This window comes from Solanum verrucosum, unplaced genomic scaffold (genome assembly GCF_900185275.1).
Source record: "Solanum verrucosum unplaced genomic scaffold, falcon-dt-bn FXZP01000238.1, whole genome shotgun sequence".
Taxonomy (NCBI): domain Eukaryota; kingdom Viridiplantae; phylum Streptophyta; class Magnoliopsida; order Solanales; family Solanaceae; genus Solanum; species Solanum verrucosum.
Window position 1 is genome coordinate 2,612,549 of NW_026020630.1, and position 22,607 is coordinate 2,635,155.

Consider the following 22,607-nt stretch of genomic DNA (forward strand, 5'->3'; position numbering starts at 1 on the left):
CTCGATTATCAAGGGTTTATAAATAAATAAACAGAACAGAACATGAAAGAGAATGTACATTGATAAATTACATCCAAGTAAATTACCTTTGCTACAATGTCTGCTCTTGGAAAAATGTTTGTATTGTGATTTTGACCATGAAAATTACTTGTTCCAAAATTTCATTGCTTCACCATAGCTGAATACAATTACTTTTGTTTTCATGTTCTATTTGTAAATATCAGTCAAAATACATTAATGAACTTCACAAGAAACTGTCTTTTAAGTTTTTACTTGTGACTCAAATAAGACAACCTTCAAGTTCCAAGAAGTACTTTTAGATACTTGCAAAAATTACTGGGAAAAAGTGCATTTTTATTGTTGATAAAGACTCATTGTTTCGTACAATAACAAACTCAGTATAGTCTCATAAGTGGAATCTGGAAAAAAGTAAAGTATATGTAGATTTCTTTCCTACCTCATGAATTTAAAGAGATTATTTTTTTTAAGTCGTCATATCTACAGTTATGATTAGGAAAAAAAAAAGATAGCTCTTAATTCATAGATGATAAATTTCTATTGGCAACACTGAGAAAGCAAACTGTAAGACCTGTTTTAGAGCAAAGGATTGACTTTTACTTACTTCCATGTCGAGGTGTCAAATGAACTGTTATCATTAGACTAGTTAAAATAGACGACCAATAAGGATCGGAGTCGTTTGATTGGAAACAAGTTATTCTAGAATTAATTATTCTGAATAACTTATTTTATCATATATATGGGATAACTTATTTCATTACTATGGTATAAAATAATAAGAGATGTATTCAAGATTTTGAGATGATGGGTGCACTATTACGAAAAGATGAATATAAGATATAAATTTGATTGGTTTAACATTTAGGTTCTTATCACTAAAAATAATTAAAATTTTAAAATTATAGGTCCAAAATTACTTTTACCTATCCAAACTACTTAGAGAGGTGTTACCCAATTTTAGAAAGGAAAATAAAACGAGACAAATAAAAGAGACAAATTTCTAACTTCACTTAAAGAGGTGCACCCAATCATAATCGCATGGTATGATACTTCAACTATATGTTCACATATCTATATTCAAATAATTTTAAAAATATAACATTACTATACATGATTTCAGGAGGGGAGCATGGGTTCATGTGAACCCAGTGACACCCCCCCCCCCCAAATACATGGTGGGACAAGTTATTCCAAACATGACAACCAAACAAGACACCAAAATTTTATTCCATGACTATTTTTTTTATCCCATGACTATTTATTCTTATCCCTCACACCAAACAACCATGTGTGTCCATGTGTGTTTAGCACGAAGGAAAATATATTCTTAAAAATTAAGTTAATTTTTTACTTATTTTTTAATATTTAATAAATAAACAAAAAAAAAAATATTATTCTAAAAATATTTATATTTAATCTAAAAAATCATATATATTTATATTTCTTGTCACAATATAACTTCAGTTGAACCCATAAAAAATGTTGCATCTGACTCTTGGCTGACCTTCCCCATTAAAGAGGTTGGATCCTTATTTATTATAATTTAATAATTCTTTTCATTATATTAATTTCTCTTCATATTTATTTATTTAATATGTCTTTTCATTATTTTAATTTCTCTTTATAAATATTAAATCAAGATAAAGGCGAAAATAAATATTCGAATTATTTATCATATTTTTCTTTTACATGCTTTTTGAAAACATTAATTAAGAAGAGTTTTGACTATCTTAGCCTTAGTTATGTCTTTAGATATAAGAGTCATGGTGAAAATAAATACTCATCATCTCTTTTCATCTTAAATTATTTATAGTTTATTTTACACATTCCTTTTTTTTATAAATATTATTCTTATTGAGAAAGATTTTGACTATCTTACTGTCTTTAAGATAAAATAATTATTATCAAGGTAAATTGAAAAAAGGATAATTAATTTGATATTGAGTTTTTAAAAAGAAAAATAATTTGCAATAATTGTTTTCAAAAATTACTATAAATAATTTGAGAACGGAAGGAGTAATTAATATATCTTAATCTTCTAATGACAATTATTTCCTTTGAACCATTTTACTTGTCACATTTTTTATTTACACTCGTTTTAAGAAATTATGTATTTTAACTATCACGTCTTTATATTATTATCTTTAAACATTTAAAATGTTAATCTCTTTTTAATAAATATACTTATTTTAATTTCTCTTCAATAAATAAGAAAATACTTAATCTAAGCAACCATAATATTAAGTTTTTTTACCAACATGGGTTGTGGTGTGCACTGGTGGGAGTGTTTCACCCTTAACCAGAGGTCTCGAGTTCGAGCCCTGGGTATGGAGAAAATCTTGTTGGGAGCGCCACCTCCGAATGGGCCCTGCAGAGCGCGATTCGAATTTAGTCGAAGCTCCAATATGGCTTCGGACACCGGATGGAAAACAAAAAAAAAAAAAGGTTTTTTGTATGAGTTCTTTACTTTAAGTCTATATGCTAATCGATAAATGTTTTTTAAAGAATAATTATTATCAAGAGCAAAATATAAAGAAGGTACTGAGCTAGATCAGACCATTTATTTTTAGCAAAGAACGATTAGTCAGGTACATATTGTATATGAAATATTTTGGATCAACTATTTTCAATAAGCAGTAAGCACGATAACTAAAATGAACGATGGAGTTAGATATTTTATGCAACTACTTCTTTCCTTGGTAGGATAAAGGTTATATCAGTCATTTCCTTCTAGATATTTAGAACAAGGAAAGAGAGTGAGACCAAAAAAAAGAACGAGCCTTATCTAGTAACCTGAGGTTACATGTTTTATTTAAACCAACACAATTTTAGCAAATTCTCTGATTAAATATAAAAAAAGAAGTGAAATTCAACTGTCTTAATGGCAAATTCTGTGTGTTTCACCCCTTTAGCATCATTGAACTCTTTCAGTAAACCAGGTACATATATGTATACTCAATTTCTTTTTGTTCTTGTAGCTGTTTTTATGCCTTTTTGCTTTAGGGGTGTTTCTGTTTTTTGTCAATTACTTGATGTTTAGGCCTTTTTTATGGTTTCTTGGTTCAATTTTGTTTTTGAGTCTGCAATTGTGTGTAGAATATAATGTGTTTGGTTTTAAAGTTTCAATTTTTTTTACCAACAAGAGTGGTAATTCATACTTAAACAGATGTCTCGGGTTTATTTCCCAATTTGGGACTTCTTGGCATGAATCCAGTAGTTGGCTTCAATGCGAATATCAGACACTAAGGGGGGAACCACAAAAAATTGAATCTTTCTTTTAATTTGAGAACCTTTTCAGAAACAATTAGTTCAATTTCTCTTTGTTCATGTACTTCTTGGTTTTATGAGTTTTTGCTAACTGAGTGTTTATGTTTTTTGTGAAATGCTTGGTGCTAACCCTTTTTATGGTTTCTTGTTTCTTTTTTTGTTTGTGGTTCTGTAACTCTGTGTAAATTGTGTTTTGTTTCAAAAATCCAATTTTTTTATCAAGTTGTCGTGGTGTGGTAAGTACTCCTGGGTTCGAGGTTGGATATGAAGTCATGTTTGGTAGAGAATATTAAATTCCCCAATGTGAGACTTCTAGGCTTGAATCCGGATTTAGTCGGGGTTCAATGTTGTTAATCCCAAAAAAAAGATTCAATTTTTTTATTTGGAGAACTTTTTCAGAAACAACTAAATTTACTGTCTTAATTGCAAATTCTCTGTTTCATCCCTTTAACTTCCTTTAACTTGTCAATAAACCAGGTATGATCCTGTTTCTATTTATTCTTGTACTTTTTATGTCTTTTTACTTAGTGGTAGCTATGTTTTATTGTCGATTCTTTATGTAGTTGTGATTTTATATTCTTGTCAGGTTTAATTAATGGAAATGGGAAATGCGCTGGAAGAAAGATTCAATTGATCAAAGATGTTACCTTCAACTCCAAGAGTAACTTAAGAGTCGTAGAAGTGAAGGTAATTTTGGACTTCCATGGATAGATATTAGTGCAAAGTTACAATGAAATGTGTTCAATCATAAGCAATGGCTAGACATGGAGCATGAAAAATCACTAAAATTTTAAAATATTAAATTTTGAACTCATAATTTCGAAACTGTTATTGTCAGTAGTAAGAACTTAAATGTTGCACCGATGAAATTTAAATCATGAATCCACCCTTACGCCTAGACAGTGATGGTAATTGTAGAACCAGTATGCCTTTAGACATATAACTCAAGCGTGGAGGTTATATGACACTTAGTTAGGTACAGTTGGGATATTTTCTAGGCATTTTTCTAGGGTAGTGCTGCATATATGAGCATAGTTACAACGAGGGGTAGCAGCACCAAAAAGATGGAAAACGAGGGGTACCATCAATTGAGCATAGTTACAAGTATTCTTGTGAAGAGCTGCATGTTCGTTATAATTAATTGAAGAAGTAGATACATTGTGAAAATGTGTCCCTATGGTATGCTTGTCCAACGCATACCTAGAACTGTGACTAAATTTTTAAGGTCTGATGTAAAACTTACTACAATCAGTACAACAAATTTCAGCTGAATGATTACAGTAAATTAAACAGTATACAGATGAAGATGAAGAGTGAAGATTTGGAACTTAGAAGAGAAACAATCACACAATAGTAAATAACCAATTATGTAAAACTCTTTGAATGAGAATATGTGGTAGCATCTGCATCATATTAAATTCATCACTCTACTTTATGTGAAACGGGATCAAGCAGCATAATTCCAATCCTAACGAGGATCTCTTTGCCATTTCTCATTTCTTATAAATGAATTGAGAAGTTCGTAAAGATGGAAATTCTAAGCTTAATGCTACCTGTTATCACAAGGGCTTACTTGAGTTCTATAGAAACTTCAGTTTGCTCCAGAAATTTCCTTTCACCTCTTTTATGGTCTAAATATACCATATTTGCTTCTCTTTCGGCTGTATTTTGCCATAGATTAACACTATACTCTTTTTTCTAGGCCGCTGACAGTGATAAAGAAATAAAAGTAAAGAGCATAGTCTGTCAAAAGTGTGAAGGAAATGGTAAGTGATTTATGCATATTTGGTTGATTTTGAATTTTCACTCATCATTAATGATAAGGTTCAGTGGACTTCTCTCGACAAACACACTCCTACATTTTGAACTCCAAGTGACTAATAAGTATTTCTTAATATTGTAATTATGTCTTTCTGTTTAGTGGATGTTCATTGCATTGTAGCAATGGAGATTATATTCAATTCAGTTTACATGCTAACTGTTGCATCAGGTTCAATGAATTCTCATGAAGGAAGCGGCATTTTCCGGAGAACTGCTATATGTTTTATCAACATAATGTCTATTTTACCTTTTGCTAGGATTTCTTTCCTTGAAATGATTATATGCATCAAGTAGTAATTTGACTCTTGATGTTGACCGCTTGATCGGAGAAACCTCTTTTACGAACTTATCTCAAATTATTCATCAAAGTTATGTGAGAATTACGATGCGTCTGAGTGAAAAGTATCTAGTTCCAAGACTTTTGCTAATGCTGCACTCTTGCTGATTATTCATTGTGTTACATACTTATTACAGTATCGAATTTCCAATTCATCAGAAGTAGATACATACATATTGCTTACATAGACCTTAAATAATCCAATTTCAACTTGGATTTAGTTCAGAACTTTCCTTTTCTTATACACTGTCGCTCTCAGGTGCAGTGGCGTGCCCACAATGTAAAGGCATTGGGGTTAACTCCGTCGATCATTTCAACGGACGGTTTAAAGCCGGTGGGCTATGTTGGCTGTGCAGGTACTTGTACTATCACTTGTGCTTTTTGGTTTCATATTAGTATTTAGTTACTAAGTAAGTTAACAAAAATGCTGCAATGCCATGTTTTCATGTTTGCACTTCTTTTAATGCAGAGGTAAAAAAGATATATTGTGTGGTGACTGCAATGGAGCTGGATTTCTTGGTGGATTTATGAGTACGTTCGATGAGTAGACTTCAGATGCACTGGTCTCGGGTAGACTCGAAGGCAGGTAGAGGCAGGTTCAGACGCAGATCCAGAATTTAAATTTGATGAGTTCAGTTTCTAAAATTCAGTATTGAACTCATTGTACTTTTGATATTATGATTTCATAATTTGATATTTGTTAAAACTTTACCTTCTCTTTTTACATATATTTATTCATGATTCGTGTAAAACGTACTGAGTTCAGTTGAATCTATAGAAGCAATGCTACATCCGGCTCTAAGTAGATTGTCGCCAATGACGCCAAGAAAAGCACAAGGGCTTCATTATGAGAACAAGCACATAGAAAGACTATTTGTACAGAAAAATGTCAAATCAGCCATGGGAGAGAGTAAATGCAGGAAAACTCTTTACCTTGAGCTTAAACATCCTCCCAACATCAAATTCAAATTTTTCAATAACATACTCGATGTAATTTCACGTGTAGAGTCTAAAGAAGGTAGGTTATACACGCGGCTGAAAACATTTTAAAAATTCACTCTTTTAACTTTTAAAAATGCAGCTATAATGTTACTTTTTAAGAGTGACACCTGTATGAAAGCCCCACACCTCCACCGCCGTTGGATGTCAACTCCCAAGCCTCGGTTAGTTTTTGGAGTTAAGCTCAAGTGTCATATTTTTACATATCGTACACCCCTCAAATGAAAAAAGATAAACACTCTTCCCCGACACTTAAAGTAACATAAGCATTATTTTACCTTACTCGTAGCCTATTTGGCCAACCTTCTAAAATCAACTCTTTCTGTGAAGTCAACTCTTTCTTTTTTATTTGTATAAACTTTAATTACTTGGATAACATGATTGCAGACACCATATAATAATAATACATATAACATCCATGTGACATAATATTATATTTCCTTGGTTGAAGTTATCAATCTAATTTTCTAAAGCCAAGTCTTCTTTCCTTTAAATAATAATAATTTGGTGAAATGGTCTCTTCAGATAGCAGGAAATAATTCTATGTAAATTCAATTAACTTTGTCTAGACCATGTATTTATATTCATCAAATGTATAACAATTTTTAGCTCAGAATCCAGTCCACTTATCCAGTTATTATTGTATAATAACTTGTCATTATTGTTATAGAAATTCATGAACTTAAAATCCTAAATCCAACACAAAAACAGCTAATTTAAGTGGCTTATAATATATTAACACCCATGTGAGAGCACTTCTGCATGTACTGATCTTCATTTGTTGAATAACAATTGATTATTTATTCATATTTTTTGTTTGTTGTATTCTTTTCTCTAAGTATTATAGCAGTACATGCTTCTCTTTTGCAGTAGCTGGCTACATTTCAGCACTAGACCTGTTTTCCTTTATCTGTCATTTGAAGGTTAGTTAGCATCCTTGTCATTTTATTACTCGAAAACTTTGTAAATGTTGTCGAATCCGTCTCAGATCCTCCAAAAATGCATAGCTTTTGGAGGATCTGACACACACATGACAATATTTTTGAAGAGTCTGAGCAACATAGCCTTGTACAAATATAAGTTTTAGCTCCTTGGACGTGTATGATTCTAATTTTGGAAAATCCATAAACATGGAGATCGAACGAGTTTTATCAAGATCTCTATAGCTGTTGTAGATTTGTTTTTTTTTAGTTTGTGAATTAATACGTCAAAGTCAATATTTGTAGTTCAATTCTTGAATCAGGTGGAACGCTAGCTCGGATGTAACATAATTATTTGTTGTAGTTCAATATTTGTTTGTGTTCGTTTCTTCAATATTTGTCGAAACTTATGCTAGATCTATCACGATATCTCATATTTCATTTGTTGTACGATTAGATTTTAGTACCTGCGGCTATGGGTGTGGCCTAGTAGTCAATGAAGTGAGAGGAGAATCATGAGGTATCCGGTTCAAATTCCTTAGGGGACAATAATTACGTGATTTCTTTTCATCTGTCTAAACCTTGGTGGATAGAATAACCTAGTACCTGTTGGTGAGAGGTAACATGTTTTCTCTGGAATTAGCTAAAGTGCATGCAAGCTGGCGTGGAACACCGCGGTTATTGCATCAATGCACATGATCTAAGTGATTGAGAATTTGAGATGGCAATGACTGAAAAATTACCTGATCTCTCTGCTTTGCTTACAGGTGATAATTGGAGTACAGCAGATATGGCTTATGCTAGTGTTGCTTCTCTTCTAAATACACTACAACTACTCTTGACATCCGATTCACAAATGCGTTCTCAAATTTGTGACCACGGAGAAGAATTTCACCCTATTCGCGAAAAAATTGGTTCCCTGGAAGAATTTCTCAAGAAATTTGAGAAAAGCAATGTTTCTAGGGAAATGACAGATTTGGAAGCACAAATAAAAGAAGCTGCAGATGGTGTTGAAATTACAATTCAACTGCGATTAACAGATATCATAATGGCGAAGAATGAAATACAGAAGAAGAAGGCACGCGAGAGGCTTTGTGATAGTCTAAAACAAGTAGCAGAGGAGATTGATCGCGTACAGGAAGAGTCTACACAATATAAAGCGAAGCAATCATCAGAGGAATATTTTGTTCAAGCTTCAAGTTCAGCAAAAGTTATTCTGAATGGTAAGAACAATATGGTGGGACGTCGTGATGAAAGGGAAAAGATGATGACAGAACTAACTAGAGGTTTCTCTGGTGAACTCAAAGTTATCCCGATTGTTGGGATGGGAGGCATTGGTAAAACAACTTTAGCAAAAGAAGTTTTCAATGATGCATTCATTCGATCTCATTTTGATGTTCGTGCATGGGCGACTATATCTCAAGAACATAATGTAAAAGATATCTTGGTAAGCCTTTTGCACTCTACAAAAGAAAAGGATGACACGGTTAACACAGAAGATGAGTCAAAGCTAGCAGACATGCTACAAAAAGTTTAAAGAGTCGGAGATACTTAATTGTATTGGATGACATGTGGAGCGATAAAGCGTGGGATGACTTGAGACTATGCTTTCCAAGTGAAAACAATGGGAGTCGAATATTGTTGACTACCCGTAACACTGAGGTAGCTTGTTCTGCTGGTACAAAGAATATCTCTCTGCCGATTGGTCTCATGGGTCCAGTTGAGAGTTGGGACCTTTTTAAAAGTGCTGCATTTGTAAATGAAGCATTACCATCTGAGTTGGAGACTGTTGGGAGGCAAATTGTGGACCAATGTCAAGGGTTACCGCTAACTATTGTCGTGGTTGCTGGACTTTTGTCCAAATCTAAAAGGACAATAGAAGTTTGGGGAAGTGTTGCTAAAGATGTCAAGTCATTTGTCACAAATGATCCAGATGAACAATGTTTACATTTGCTTGGTTTGAGTTACAACCACTTGACGAGTGACCTAAAAGCATGCCTTTTGTATTTTGGAATTTTTCCGGAAGACAGTGAGGTGTCGGTGAAGAGATTGGTGAGATTGTGGATTGCTGAGGGGTTCCTAAAGTTTGAAAAAGACTTGGAAGGGGTGGCTGAGAAGTGTTTGCAAGATCTTATTGATAGATGTCTAGTTCTTGTCAGCGAAAAAAGTTTGGATGAAACAAGAGTTAGATATTGTAAGGTTCATGATCTAATATATGAGCTATGTTTGAGAGAAGCTCAAAGGCAAAACCTTTTTGTCATGAATGACATTGTCTATGTTGATTATGATGGAGATTATAATTTGGATGAAGATGATAATTGGGATGAATATCATAACTTGGATGAAGATAAATATGATTATGTTGACAAAGATGACGATGATGATTTGGATGATGATGATGACGAAGATGAAGAAGATGATTCGGATGTCAATGAAGATGATTTAGAGGCTGAAGATGAAGATGATAAAATGCTGTTTAAGAACAAATTCCGTCCGTTTAAGCATATAATGGGGCCGTTTAAGCGACAGATTAAAGAAGGTAAACGTGGCTTTGGTCGTTATAGGACCCTTCTTACACCGGGACATCATCATTTGATAAGGAGGAAGACAGATGATGCTGATAACAATCTCTTGAAACGAACTCGTTCTATTTTCTTTTATAACAGTTATTCTGAAACTTTTAGTCTCAAATCAAAGCTTTTTCATTTCAGTTTACTCAGAATCTTGGACTTGAGTTTCGTACTACTTGAAAGATTTCCTCCCCAGATACTATGCCTTGTTTGGTTGAGGTACCTTGAATTGTTAGGAGATTTTGACATACCAACAGATATTTGTAGGTTATGGAATCTCCAAACATTCATTGTTGATGGTAGTCCAGGTGACTTTGGCATCTATCCAGAAGAAATTTGGGAACTAATGCAATTAAGGCACCTCGAACTGAGTTCATTTCTTTTGCCAAATCCTCCAACTGTATCCGTTGATGGACAGAGGTACTTGGGATTTCCAAATATGCACACTATTTTGGGCTTGTCTCATGGTTGTTGCACAAAAGAGGTCATATCAGGTATTTGGAATGTTAGAAAGTTAAAAGTTCAAGGAGATAATAATGACTATGAATGTTTTCAAGAATCTAGACTTTTCGACAATCTTGTCCATCTACAACATCTTGAAACATTGAGTGTTACTATTTACGCTGATCTTGAGGATTCCGTACCCGTGACCATTCCAAGTGCAAAAGCTTTTCCAGCAACACTCAAGAAGTTGAAGCTGTACGGAACTGGTCTAAGGTGGGACGACTTGAATATAGTAGGTGAATTGCCTAACCTTGAGGTGCTGAAGGTGATATTTGATGCTGCAGGCGAAGAATGGTATCCGATTTCAGGAGGATTTTCTCGCTTGAAGATTCTACTTCTTAAAAACAGTCATCTCAAGTACTGGAACATCACAAATGACAGTTTTCCTGTCCTCGAGCGTCTCATGATTATAGATTGCACTGAGTTGGAAGAGATACCAATTGAGTTTGCAGAAACCAGCTCACTGAAACTAATTGAGTTAAAGGACTGTAAGCCCCATCTCGAGGATTCTGCCACACGAATTCAACAAGAACAAGAAGACATCGGAAACAATCCAGTGGATGTTCATATCTCATGTAAGTACATATTTCTTAAGGTTACTGAATTTTATTCCATTCCACCTCACACCTGTCCTCCTGTGGCTGATATAAGATGTCTGTGGCTTTATAAACGTATAACTGACCGTTGATGCTTCTTTCCTATATGACTAATGATCAAAAGCATAACTGAAATCCGCCTTTGGATGCTTGTGAGTTGTGACTTGTGTAAAACTACTACTGACCTTTTGTGTTTCTTTCCTACAGCTAAAGTGCGGGAGTGGCGTTTGAGTCAGACTGGCATTAGCTAAGGAGTACTTCAAGAGAAGAAGGATTGAAGTTGAAGGATTTCATTTTCATACTGTTTAAACTTTAAATTTGCCATTACATTACTATGTTTTAGCATTATTCTGTGGCTTCCAAGGAGATGTAATTTCTCTAAATTTTCAATAATAGGGCATCTCTTTCTGAACTGTTTTTCTTGAGTCGAGGGTTTATCGGAAACAGTCTCTCTAACTTTGAGGTAGTCTGCGTACGCTCTACCCTCCCCAGACCCCAGTATATGGGACTATACTGCTTTATGTTGTTGTTTTAATAATACCATGTACGTAAATATATTTTCTTCTTGCTAAATGATCCATGTATTTTGGACTAAATACATGTGTATTCATTTGTCAAACATTTAGTGAAAATTTTCAAGTAATTTTACATATACTATTAGTTTTTGGGAACGTGTGTTACACGTTTATGTCAAAACTTAATATAAATTTTGTAATATTTTATTTTTGGTTTCTAATTTCTTGATTAACACACTTCCCTAGGTGGAATTATTGGAGTTATCACCTCTCTATAAAGTCAACTCTTGTTATCCCATCTCTATAAAGTCAACTCTTTTTTTTTCTCTTTATATAGAACTTACTTGGTAATTTTGATTGCAGACAACATTTCAACTTTTCGCCATTACAGGTATGCCATATCTCCAATCTCTTTTCTCGATTAAGGCAAATTCAGAATTTGAAGTTTATCATTGTATGTAATCTTAAGTTAATATATTAACTTGGTTGATAGGTAAATTTTTTGTCATTGAGCCGTGGGTCTATTGAAAACAGCCTCTCTACCTCACTTCTGGAATAGAGGTAAAGTCTGCGTACACTCTACCCTCCTCAGACTTCACTCTGTGGGACTACACTGCATATGTTGTTGTTGTTGGTTGATAGGTAAAATATTTCATCAATATTGTTAATCTGCTATTGAAAGGTTAATTAGAGGCGAGTTTAACGTTTGAAGTTAAATATTTATAGATATTTAGTAGGATTTCTTCTGAAACACGTCTCAGTTTCGTAGTTTCGTGAACCTGTAGGTTGTGCTCTAGATCCGCTCTTTGATTGAACTTGAAAAATAAAATAAAAAGGGAAAATGCATAAGTACCCCCAGCCTATGCCCGAAATCTCAGAGACACACCTAACCTTTACTAAGGTCCTATTACCCCCCCCCCCCCGAACTTACTTTATCTATAATATTCTACCCCTTTTTGGCCTACGTGGCACTATCCTTGGAAAAATTGTCAACATGCGCTGGGCCCACAAGATAGTGCCACATAGGCCAAAAAGGAGTAGAATATTACATATAAAATAAGTTCGGGGGTAATAGGACCTTAGTAAAGGTTAGATGTGTCTCTGGAATTTCGGGCATAGGTTGGGGGGTACTTATGCATTTTCCCAAATAAAAATGAATTTTTGTAGCTATGTATAATCTTCTTCCGAGGTAGTGATACGAATCCACTTTGTTACTAATCTATGTTGCTCAGATCTTTCAGAAATATATTTGGTGAGGCACTAATTTTTGAGGATCTACGTACACTTTATTCTCCCCAAACCCCACTTTGTAGGATTACACTGTGTATGTTGTTGTTGTTGTTGTTATTGTTCTTTTCACAACTTCGCAAATCGTGTTATTGTAACACTACTGTCCTACAACTTGCAGCTTTCAAGTCCTATGGCCTATGCAAGTATAGCATCCCTTATAAGAACAATGGAACTGCTGTTGACGTCCGATTCACCAATGTTATCCCTTACTTTTGACCACAGAGAAGAAATCATAGAGCTTCATAAAAAAGTCAGTTCTATAGAAGCATTTCTCAAGAACTCTGAGAAACAAATCAGTGATTATAGGGCAATGACAGAGCTGGAAGCGCGGATAAAGGGATTTGCAAATGTCGCAGAAGACAAAATTGAATATGGACTAAGAGAAGCTATGATAGCAGAGGATGAAATGCAGAGAGGAAAAGCACATGAGGAACTTCGTGAGAGCTTGCAACGAGTAGCAAAGGACATTGACCGTGTTCAAAAAGAGTCGAAAAAGATTCAACATCATAAAGGTAGCCAAGCATCGACGTTGTCCCTGTTACGAGATACAAGTAGCTCAGAAAAATTACCTAATCTGGAAGTTTCGAACAATATGGTGGGACGTGACAAGGAAAAGAAAAGGATGCTTGAAGAACTCAGACGAGTCTCTAAAGATGAACTAAAAGTCATCCCAATTGTTGGGATGGGTGGCATTGGTAAGACAACTTTAGCAAAACAAGTCTTCAACCATCCTTCGATTAAGTCTCGTTTTGATGTTCGTGCTTGGGCTACTATATCTAAAGAATACAATGTGAAAGAAATCCTGCTAAGTCTTCTTCAGTCGATAATCAATATCGATGACAAAGTCTACAGCAGAGATGAGGATGAGCTAGCAGACCTACTACAGAAAAAATTGAAATGTAGGAGGTATCTTATTGTCATAGATGACATATGGAGCAATAAAGCATGGGATGACACAAAACAATGTTTTCCAATTGATAATAATGGAAGTCGAATATTGTTGACTACCCGTCATACTGAGGTAGCTATTTATGCTAGATCAAGTAATCTTCTTTTAAAGATGAATCTCATGAATTCAGATGAGAGTTGGAACCTTTTTAAGAGCAAGGCGTTTGTAAATGAAAGCTTCCCGCCTGAACTACAGACCATAGGTGAGAAAATTGCAAGCAAATGTCAAGGGTTACCACTAACGATTGTCGTGGTTGCTGGTCTTCTCTCCAAATCAAAGAGAACAAAAGAAGAATGGGAGAATGTTGCTGAGAATATTAAGTCGTTTGTAACGAAAGATCCTGATGAACAATGTCTACATGTGCTCGGATTGAGTTACAACTACTTGCCTAATGACTTAAAAGCATGCCTTCTGTATTTTGGAATATTTCCAGAAGACAGTGAAATTTCAGTGAAGAGATTGGTGAGATTATGGATTGCTGAGGGATTCTTGAAGCTGGAGGGTGACTTGGAAGAAGAGGCTAAAAACCGTTTGCAGGATCTCGTGGATAGATGTCTAGTTTTAGTTAGCAAAAGAAGTGCAGATGGAAGAAAAATAAAGACATGTAGGATTCATGATCTGGTCCATGAGTTATGCTTGAGAGAAGCACAAAGCCAAAACTTTTTGTTTATCAGAAATGATAAAACAGAATCCGTTCCTCGTGTGGGATGTCAATGGATTAGCATACAGAAAAGTCAACAAACTGATGTTGAGTTTCAGGATGAGCATTGGTTTAGGTCCCTTACACATAAACTTTGCTGGTTGATTAGGACGCCTACCGATGATGATAAGAGTCCCTTGAGAAGAATTCGATCAATTTTCCTGTTTGCTGCACCTTCTTTCAGTAACAATTCCAATTTAAAGCTTGGTCATTTGAATTTAATCAGAGTCTTGGACTTGAGTTCAATGTACTTCTCAAGCTTTCCCCTGCAGATACTTACTCTCTTTTTGTTGAGGTACCTATCCTTTTCGACTCGTAATTCTTTTGGCATACCTGGAGGACTTTGCAGATTACTGAATCTACAAACATTCATCGTTCGAGGGCCAGTTATCTCATTTATTAAGTTCCCGGAACTAATTTGGGAAACAACACAATTAAGGCACCTGAAACTCAGGAACTTTTATTTGCCAGATCCTCCAAGTTCATCCATTGATGGAGAGACGAACTTGTTTTGGCCAAACATACAGTCTGTTTCGGGCTTGATTCCTTATTGTTGCACTAAGAAGATCCTTTCAAGATTTCAAAACATTAAGAAATTATGTATTCGGGGGTACGTGTATGACTATGGAGTGCACGAAGAAGATATGGACCTCCGTCATCTTGTTGATCTGCATCAGCTAGAAACATTGAGTGTTAAAGTTGATCGTTATCAGGTAAGTCACGGGAGTTCAAGATTCCATAAATCGCCTGTTTTACATTTTCCAATAAAGTTGAAGAAGTTAAAACTGGTCGGAACTTGTCTATCATGGGAGGAGTTGAACATCATAGGGCAATGGCCTAACCTTGAGGTGTTGAAGCTGAAACCAAATGCTTGTCATGGCCTAGAATGGCGTCCAATTGAAGGAAGATTTCCACAGTTGAAGTTTTTGCTAATTGAAGGTACAAATCTGAAATGTTGGAAAGCCACAAATGATCATTTCCCTGCTCTTGAGCATCTAGTGATCAGGCATTGCTTTCATTTGGAGGAGATCCCTATTGAGTTTGCTGATATTTACTCGCTACAACTAATCGAGTTACAGAACTGTACTGCAAAACTCTTGGCTTCTACTGTGCTTATTCAAGAAGAGCAAGAATCCCTAGGAAGCAAAGCTGTGGACGTTCGTTCTTACAACGATCCAGGTTAGTACAATAATTTCCTTCGAAACTTAAAACAATTTTGAAGTTATATATTAAAGAGTTGATGGTCAAAAATGCACCTAAAGTATCCCCATTTTTCGAGTTTCATATATGAACTATCAGATATGTGAGTTTCCTACCTGAACTATCACCAACTATTTATCAAAACACACACCTTAACTATCCGTTGTTCTCTTTTCCTATATGAAACATCCCCATCATTCAGGTAGGAAACGGGAACAACTGATAGTTTAGATAGGAAACTCACACACCTGAATAGTTCAGATATGAAATTCGAAAAACCAAATATTTAAGGTGTGTTTATGACCCTTCCGTCTATACTAAACACGAACCAAAATCGATTCAACTTTGTGTATATCAAATGTATAGTTGACCATTTATGTTCTTTTTGCTACAGCTGAATGTGAACTAAGTGGAAGTGATTCTGATTCAGACTGATGTTAGCTAAGGATTGAAGACTTTCAGACTTTTGATTTGTTGATCATTTGCTTATCTTATTCCATAATTGGAGTTTATCTGAATGAACATTGGGGCAATTGCAGACCAACATTAACTGTTGCTAAGGCATTATCAGTGAGATATGAGATCGAGGAGAAGTAGTCGAGATATACACAAGCTGATCTGAACATCACAAGCTGATCACCATTTCAATTTGTTTTTCTTACTCTACATTTTTTGTTAGTCCCAAAAAGAATGTCTATTTCCTTTTTTGGGCAACTTCTTATTTAAACTTTCCATATGACTGATGGTATATTTAAGACTACAAGATAAAAAGACATTTTTGTAGATTCTACGTATTTTTATTATAGAATTACATAATTCAAAAGTCTTCTTTAATTTTTAAGTTTCATGTCAAGTCAAAATCAGTCAAACAACATTAATAGGAATATAAGTTTTTCAACAAGCCTTTTGATCTATAGTTGAATCAAGAAGTGGCTCTTCATCAAATGGTCAGAAAGTTAACAATTTTAAATCATTAAATTAGAGCCATTTTTTGTCAGCCAGCCGAGAGTCCGCTAGAAACAGTCTCTCTACCTTCGTAATATAAGACAACATATACACCATCTCTACCTTCATTTGGTAAGATAAGAGTGCATATACACCACATTCTCAGATCCACTTGTGGGGTTACACCAACTATGTTGTTGTCATCATCGAAATAAAGCATGAAATGATTTTGCATTAGGCCAAATTGGCCTCAAACATATAGCTCATCTGGGTGGTTTGGGCAAAATAAATCCTATTTTTTTAGCTAACTCTGTTAATTTATGTTCTCATATGTAGATGTGAAATTTCATCCCATCAATGTAAGCTAAAAATTAATTTTGTACTTTAATATATCAATATTATGTCACTCGATCATATAAATAAGACGATATTTCTTGAAAAAACGAGTCACCAAGAAGGTAAGAACTCCAACCTATCCGATGCTTCTTAGGTCAAATACAATACACAAGCACCACATTTTAATAGAGAAAATAGAAAATGTAGATTTTCTACTTTCATACCTTCAACCAAGTTTCTATGGGTTGGATAGCCCCATATTGTTGAGCAGCAGCAACTTTGAGAGTTGAATAATGATGTAATACTTGAATTATAATCAAGTTCTTATACACCATAGACAGAATGAAAGCGAAAAGAAAAACAAATATTCACATAAATTTGACCTTTCGACCATCCAACGTACAAGTTAAAACAAGGAAACAAAGCGAAAAGTTGTGCATCAAGAGAATATCAAACGGAGAATGGCCCCGGAGAACTTGAATGACTTCTCTGTCTCTTCCAGGCAATGGTTCTTCTCCTCTCTAGTCCAGTTCTGAGCAAAAGAATCGAAAATGGATCATGTTAAGTCGTTAACCCCATCAATGAAAACGAGTAAGATGAAAGAATGATTATTGTTTTAAAAAGTTGAAAACTAGGCAAGAGGGAGGCTAAGGATTTTACTTCTGCAACTTTGTTCAGCTTATCCCTAACATTCTGCAGCAGCTGAGAAAGGTCGCCGTCCCATTTGTAGAACTCCAGCTCTTTCTTGTCGAGTACCTTTTCAGCTACCTATAAAGAAAGAAGAAGCATGATTGTCGACAAGTAACTGCCTTTTTCCTTGCAACATTCATAGATCTAAGGACGGAAGAAGGAAAGGAATAAAAACTATGCAATAAGGAGACAACAACCTCTACCGCAGTACTAGTCTAACATAGGAATTTGTATCCACAGTATAGGATTACCTCCATTTTTACAGTTCTTCTAATCTGAATATATCATCTGCCGAGCATTTTTAACACTGATGAAAGCTCAAATTTTCATCTTTACAGCATTGTTTAGTTTAGTTGTTACTGTAATCATAATTTCAACAGACTTAAGTTGATTTTGCCATTTTGAGACTAAGCGATGATAAAGATAGGAACTTATCACATTTCAACTATCCATCAAATTTGAAGTACTAATGAGTGGATGAATGAGTGGATGAATGGAAGTATGGTAAACAGAGAAAAACGTAATTAAGAAAATTTTAAGGCCTATGAAAGGCAACTCAAGTGGCAAACAGAAAACAGAATACGAAGAGGGGAAAAGATATGAATCTATACACGGGTGTAATGACTTGAGTTTATTGAGAACCAAAAATAATGTCTTCTTCACCTGAGTTGCCTCAGATGCCCTTCAAAAAAAGAAAACCTTTTATGGCGGTGAAGTCGGGTCCAACTTGCGAGCACCTCGGCTATTCCACCGAGTACCTGCTACCTCCCACTAGCACAGTACTGGGTAACTCTGCCCACTAAAGCTTAAATGGTCCTAATATTTTGTCTCTACTCTGCTAGAATTTGAACCTGATACCTCATGGTTCTCCTCCCACCTCATTGACCAACTAAGTGTCAAAGTCACATCTTTGGGTGTCATCGGAGGATACCCTTCATTATGACTTAGAACCATCTAAGCTTTTGTTCATTCCATATTTCTATGATAAAATTCTAGCTTTATATACCGTGTATCAGACTAACAATGCGGAATAATACTAAAAAGTAAAAACTTAAAAGAAGAGATCACTGACCTTTCTCCCTATCATGCGGCCTCCAGCTGAATGAGCAAAGTAGGTGTTGTAAAAATGGCAAATAAATGCGTGAGGATCCTTTTCTGATAGCTCCTCTAAGTAACGAGCATAGGTGACACCAGGAGTTGACGGTTCCGGGATGGCATGACCTTGCTGCCTAAACCATTCCAAATCCTTTGCTAGAACCTCAGACCTTTCTAATCCTGTGTTCCTGAACTCAGCATCTGCAGTCAAATGAAATAGCACTAAGATTCTGGTTTTCTACCAAGTCATTAATTTATGCATCTATGTGGAGAGTGTGTGCTTGGAAATTGTAAGGCACGGATCAGTTGTCTTTGCCGTAAGTATTTTGTATGTAGAGCAAGTTAAACTAATTTATGTTGCAAACTCCATTCGTGAAAAAGCATTGCTAAACATAAAGCTGAAGCAACCAAAGCAAAAGAAACAGGAAGCATGGAAGACCAGCCCTGGGGTCATTAGTTAAAACTGAAATGCCACCGATTGGTTATAAAAACATCAGCAAATTCAGTACTTCACTCACAACTTAGCTTCTCTATTATCCAGAAAACAAATAATGAGTCACAGCAGCTCGATGTTAACTATTATTCGATCCCAAATCAGAGGTTTGGCTATCCTTCTTGGGCCATCTAAGCATAACATACAATTTTGAAAAGAAAACTTCTTTCGCGTTATTAAAAGGCACTCAAAATGCAATGTTCTCTTCATAGGTTAACTTGATAGAAAAATTTCTCCAAAGAGAAAGATAAAGAAAAGAAAAGGTAACACTCGGTCCTCCCATTGAATAAAACCATCACCTATCAACAATTCCTTGCTCTATCATGTTGCTCCGAAATACCAATAGAAACCAAAAAAACCTTTTCCACAATGATCTCCAAAGTTTAAAGAGTGCAAATTATTTTTGATCAAGTGCAAGTATTAGTATATTCCTTCATAAACATGGTCAAACTGGCCATATACATGGAATATACCAAAAAGTAAAGAATCTACAAAACATGATTTTCTATACAACTGGGAACTTTCTGTTTACAACAAAAGAAAATGAGGGTTCGGAGACTACTCCTCAACTGATTAAAAAGTATAATATATTCCCACAAAAGGAGAAATCCATCAAGCTTTTTCAATTATCAATATCATGAACCAAACAAAACAATATATTAGACCCTTAATGGATATCAAAGAATCAATTACCAAAAAGCAGCATAGGTACCAACAGAATTGAAAAACTCATCTCAAAATCACATAGTTTCCAAAGTTCAAAGAGTATAACATACTACCCCCCTCCCCCCCACACAGCAGAACCAATCAGTCAAGTTTTTCAATTGTCAATACCATGAACCAAACAAAACAACATATTAGAACTCTAACAGATGCACATAAGTTAAGAAAAACTCACACTCAGGAAAAGGAGCCTTTTCCACAATTCTTTCCAAAGTATCATAAACCAATTTGCTATCCACCAAGAACTTCAAGTACCCTTCAACACTAGGCTCCCACTTAGCCAAAGGCTGATCTACAGGCTCTTTTTCCCCTTCCTTAGCCTGGTCCTTAGTATGCAATTTCATAGCCACAAACCTCATTTCCTCCACAAACCCCTTAGCCTCACCAGGATACCTCTTATTAGATTTCTCAGCAGCAGTTGTTGCTGAAACTACCACCATCCTTGATTTTTTCAAAGAAAGATTAGAACTTTGAGTGAATCTTGAAAAGGGTATTGAACAAAACTGATTTTGAGGCTTATTCAAAACTGTAAACTGAGTTTTCTCCAAAAGGGGTTGAGATTGAGATAAGGGTGTTATAGAAGCCATCTTAAAGGAAGAGTCTTGATGAAGGGTATTTGAAAAAATGAAGTGAAAAGGACAGATTAACCTTCTTCTTGAATGGATTGGAACAAGAAAGAAGTGATGATTGCAAAACAAATTGAATCTTTTAGTATTCTTTAATGTGTATAAGGGTTTCTTAGAAGCAAACGCTATAGATACAACAATCAGTGTATCTATATGATGATATATATGTAGAAAAATGAATATAAAAATGATTTTTTTAATGGAAGGTATGGGAAGTTTTTCAATTTTCAATGGTGTTTACAGTGCAATGGCTAAAAGTTCTTGGAGTCCTTCCATGGATAGGTTTCAATACTATTCTCTCCGTCTTTGTTTAGTATATTAAAAATAGTAAGTAATTTTGAATAAAAGTAATTTTATTTATTCAAAATAAAAATAAATTATAATTTATTATTTTGTATCTAAATTTATTTATACTTCGCAGAAGTGATATAACAAAATTGTTTTTTATTTATTGTGTTTAAATAAATATGTCAAATCAAATATGAACAAGTAAAGAATAACGGTGAAATTATTTGTTTTTTTATTGAGAAATGATTTCGTAACAGTAAAGGAATTGGATGAGTACGTCGTTTGAGTACTGTACGTTTTCTTGATTCTTATTGTGTGGCCCTATTAATAAGTTCCTATTACAAAAAAAAATATTATATATATATATATTATTGTGATATGCAAAAAGGCTGACATGGAATTCCTAGTGCCATTAATAAGTTTTCTTAGGAACCAAAAAAATAAAAATTATTTTGGTTATTTGTTAAAGAAAAAGAGATGAGTATCTATTGAAAATTATATATATTATCATTCTCTTCAGATTTCGCTTAAAAAATCAGATATGTCATTGTCATTATATTTGCTAAAGGAAAATAATTAATAGGCAGCTTTATAATTTGTTGGAAAGTCATAAGTGTTTGTTTTTTTAAAGGGAAAAAAAGTGATTAGTTTAGAGAGTTTGTGATCCAATTTTAAGAAAAATAAATAATTTATTATTATTTTTAAATTTTGACAAACACGAATTACTGCTATAATATTTAATTATTTTATTATTATTGACATAAAAATAAGGGATATAAAGTAAATCTATATTTTCAACCCAAAAGTCAACTTGTAATTTTATTTTATTTTATTTTCTTCTTATACTTAACGTTAAAGTAAAATCCAACTTTTAATATTCCAAGTTGACATATTAAGACTTAAGTTTTGGCTAACGATTAACTACTAATTTGTCTTCGGGAAATAAAATATGTCACTTTATTCATCTTTTAGAGGGAAAAATCATAATATCTTATTCAAATTTCATTGTTTCATAAAATAACATTTTAATATTTTCATATAGATGGTTGCTTGTAGGAGTTGGTATTCAATAATTCTTAACTGAAAGTAAATATCAAATATTGAACTCTTAAAATATTTAGTTTAGTAAATCAAACTCAGGTAAGGTAATCAAATTTTGATTTTGTAATTACGTATTGAAGAAAAGATATGTTCATAATTTGTCCAATGGTACATGTTAGCTTTTAGAGAAATCAAATTAGATTACCTCCACTTTTATATTTATCGGCATAGTCAATTAAGATATCCAAATCATCTATTAATCCTACTCATAGATATAATAAATAATTTATTATGATTGAGTAGTGTTTAATATTCAATTCATATTTTCACACTTCGATATGATTAGATGCAACAAATCTCAAGCTGATTCATTTTTTGATGATTTATATTGCTTATGTAACTATATATTTAAAGGTTTTTGGTGGTGGTTCATAACTTCAATAAATTTGTGCATGTGATCGAGAATTGCTATTTACAAAATCTTGCATAAGTCGATGAATATAATATTAAGTAATGATATGATCGATTTTTATTTTTATTTTATAAAGAAGAACAATAGTGTATGGTACCAATAATGATGAAGATAAGAACAAGGTACAAGCATGGGAAGAATTAAAAACATTTATTTTAGTGTGACATTTCCTTTTTCGATTTAACAGTTCGATATTCAAAACATTCCACAAA

At 34.1% G+C, this 22,607-nt stretch overlaps 3 protein-coding genes and 1 pseudogene across 3 annotated transcripts; 3 read left to right on the forward strand and 1 right to left on the reverse strand.

Moving 5' to 3' along the window:
- The first annotated feature begins 2,794 nt into the window (after window positions 1-2,794).
- Window positions 2,795-6,154, forward strand: LOC125811544 (protein BUNDLE SHEATH DEFECTIVE 2, chloroplastic). The gene is made up of 5 exons (XM_049491049.1): window positions 2,795-2,957; window positions 3,872-3,972; window positions 4,988-5,051; window positions 5,703-5,799; window positions 5,913-6,154. Exons 1-5 carry the CDS (start codon window positions 2,900-2,902, stop codon window positions 5,989-5,991), a joined length of 399 nt encoding a protein of 132 aa, XP_049347006.1. The 5' UTR covers window positions 2,795-2,899; the 3' UTR covers window positions 5,992-6,154.
- Window positions 6,155-8,152: 1,998 nt separating this feature from the next.
- Window positions 8,153-11,124, forward strand: LOC125811893 (putative late blight resistance protein homolog R1A-10; annotated as a pseudogene).
- Window positions 11,125-12,959: 1,835 nt separating this feature from the next.
- LOC125811637 (putative late blight resistance protein homolog R1A-3) lies at window positions 12,960-16,143 on the forward strand. The gene is made up of 2 exons (XM_049491161.1): window positions 12,960-15,665; window positions 16,081-16,143. The coding sequence occupies exons 1-2, from the start codon at window positions 12,968-12,970 to the stop codon at window positions 16,119-16,121; spliced, it is 2,739 nt and encodes a 912-aa protein (XP_049347118.1). The 5' UTR covers window positions 12,960-12,967; the 3' UTR covers window positions 16,122-16,143.
- Window positions 16,144-17,245: 1,102 nt separating this feature from the next.
- On the reverse strand, window positions 17,246-20,736 carry LOC125811722 (heme oxygenase 1, chloroplastic). The gene is made up of 4 exons (XM_049491260.1): window positions 20,144-20,736; window positions 18,730-18,953; window positions 17,628-17,735; window positions 17,246-17,499 (listed from the first exon to the last, which is right to left on the reverse strand). The coding sequence occupies exons 1-4, from the start codon at window positions 20,553-20,555 to the stop codon at window positions 17,407-17,409; spliced, it is 837 nt and encodes a 278-aa protein (XP_049347217.1). The 5' UTR covers window positions 20,556-20,736; the 3' UTR covers window positions 17,246-17,406.
- Between the last annotated feature and the right edge of the window lie 1,871 nt (window positions 20,737-22,607).

What these genes read in the sequence shown, in the direction of transcription:
- LOC125811544 (XM_049491049.1), top strand. Translation starts at nt 2,900, where the DNA reads ATGGCAAATTCTGTGTGTTTCACCCCTTTAGCATCATTGAACTCTTTC. An exon ending in GAACTCTTTCAGTAAACCAG is followed by an intron (nt 2,958 to 3,871) that starts GTACATATATGT and finishes TATTCTTGTCAG; the next exon opens with GTTTAATTAATGGAAATGGG. An exon ending in TAAGAGTCGTAGAAGTGAAG is followed by an intron (nt 3,973 to 4,987) that starts GTAATTTTGGAC and finishes TCTTTTTTCTAG; the next exon opens with GCCGCTGACAGTGATAAAGA.
- LOC125811637 (XM_049491161.1), top strand. Translation starts at nt 12,968, where the DNA reads ATGGCCTATGCAAGTATAGCATCCCTTATAAGAACAATGGAACTGCTG. An exon ending in TCGTTCTTACAACGATCCAG is followed by an intron (nt 15,666 to 16,080) that starts GTTAGTACAATA and finishes TTTTTGCTACAG; the next exon opens with CTGAATGTGAACTAAGTGGA.
- LOC125811722 (XM_049491260.1), bottom strand. Translation starts at nt 20,555, where the DNA reads ATGGCTTCTATAACACCCTTATCTCAATCTCAACCCCTTTTGGAGAAA. An exon ending in GCCGCATGATAGGGAGAAAG is followed by an intron (nt 17,736 to 18,729) that starts GTCAGTGATCTC and finishes CTTTCTTTATAG; the next exon opens with GTAGCTGAAAAGGTACTCGA. An exon ending in AGCTGAACAAAGTTGCAGAA is followed by an intron (nt 17,500 to 17,627) that starts GTAAAATCCTTA and finishes TCTTTTGCTCAG; the next exon opens with AACTGGACTAGAGAGGAGAA.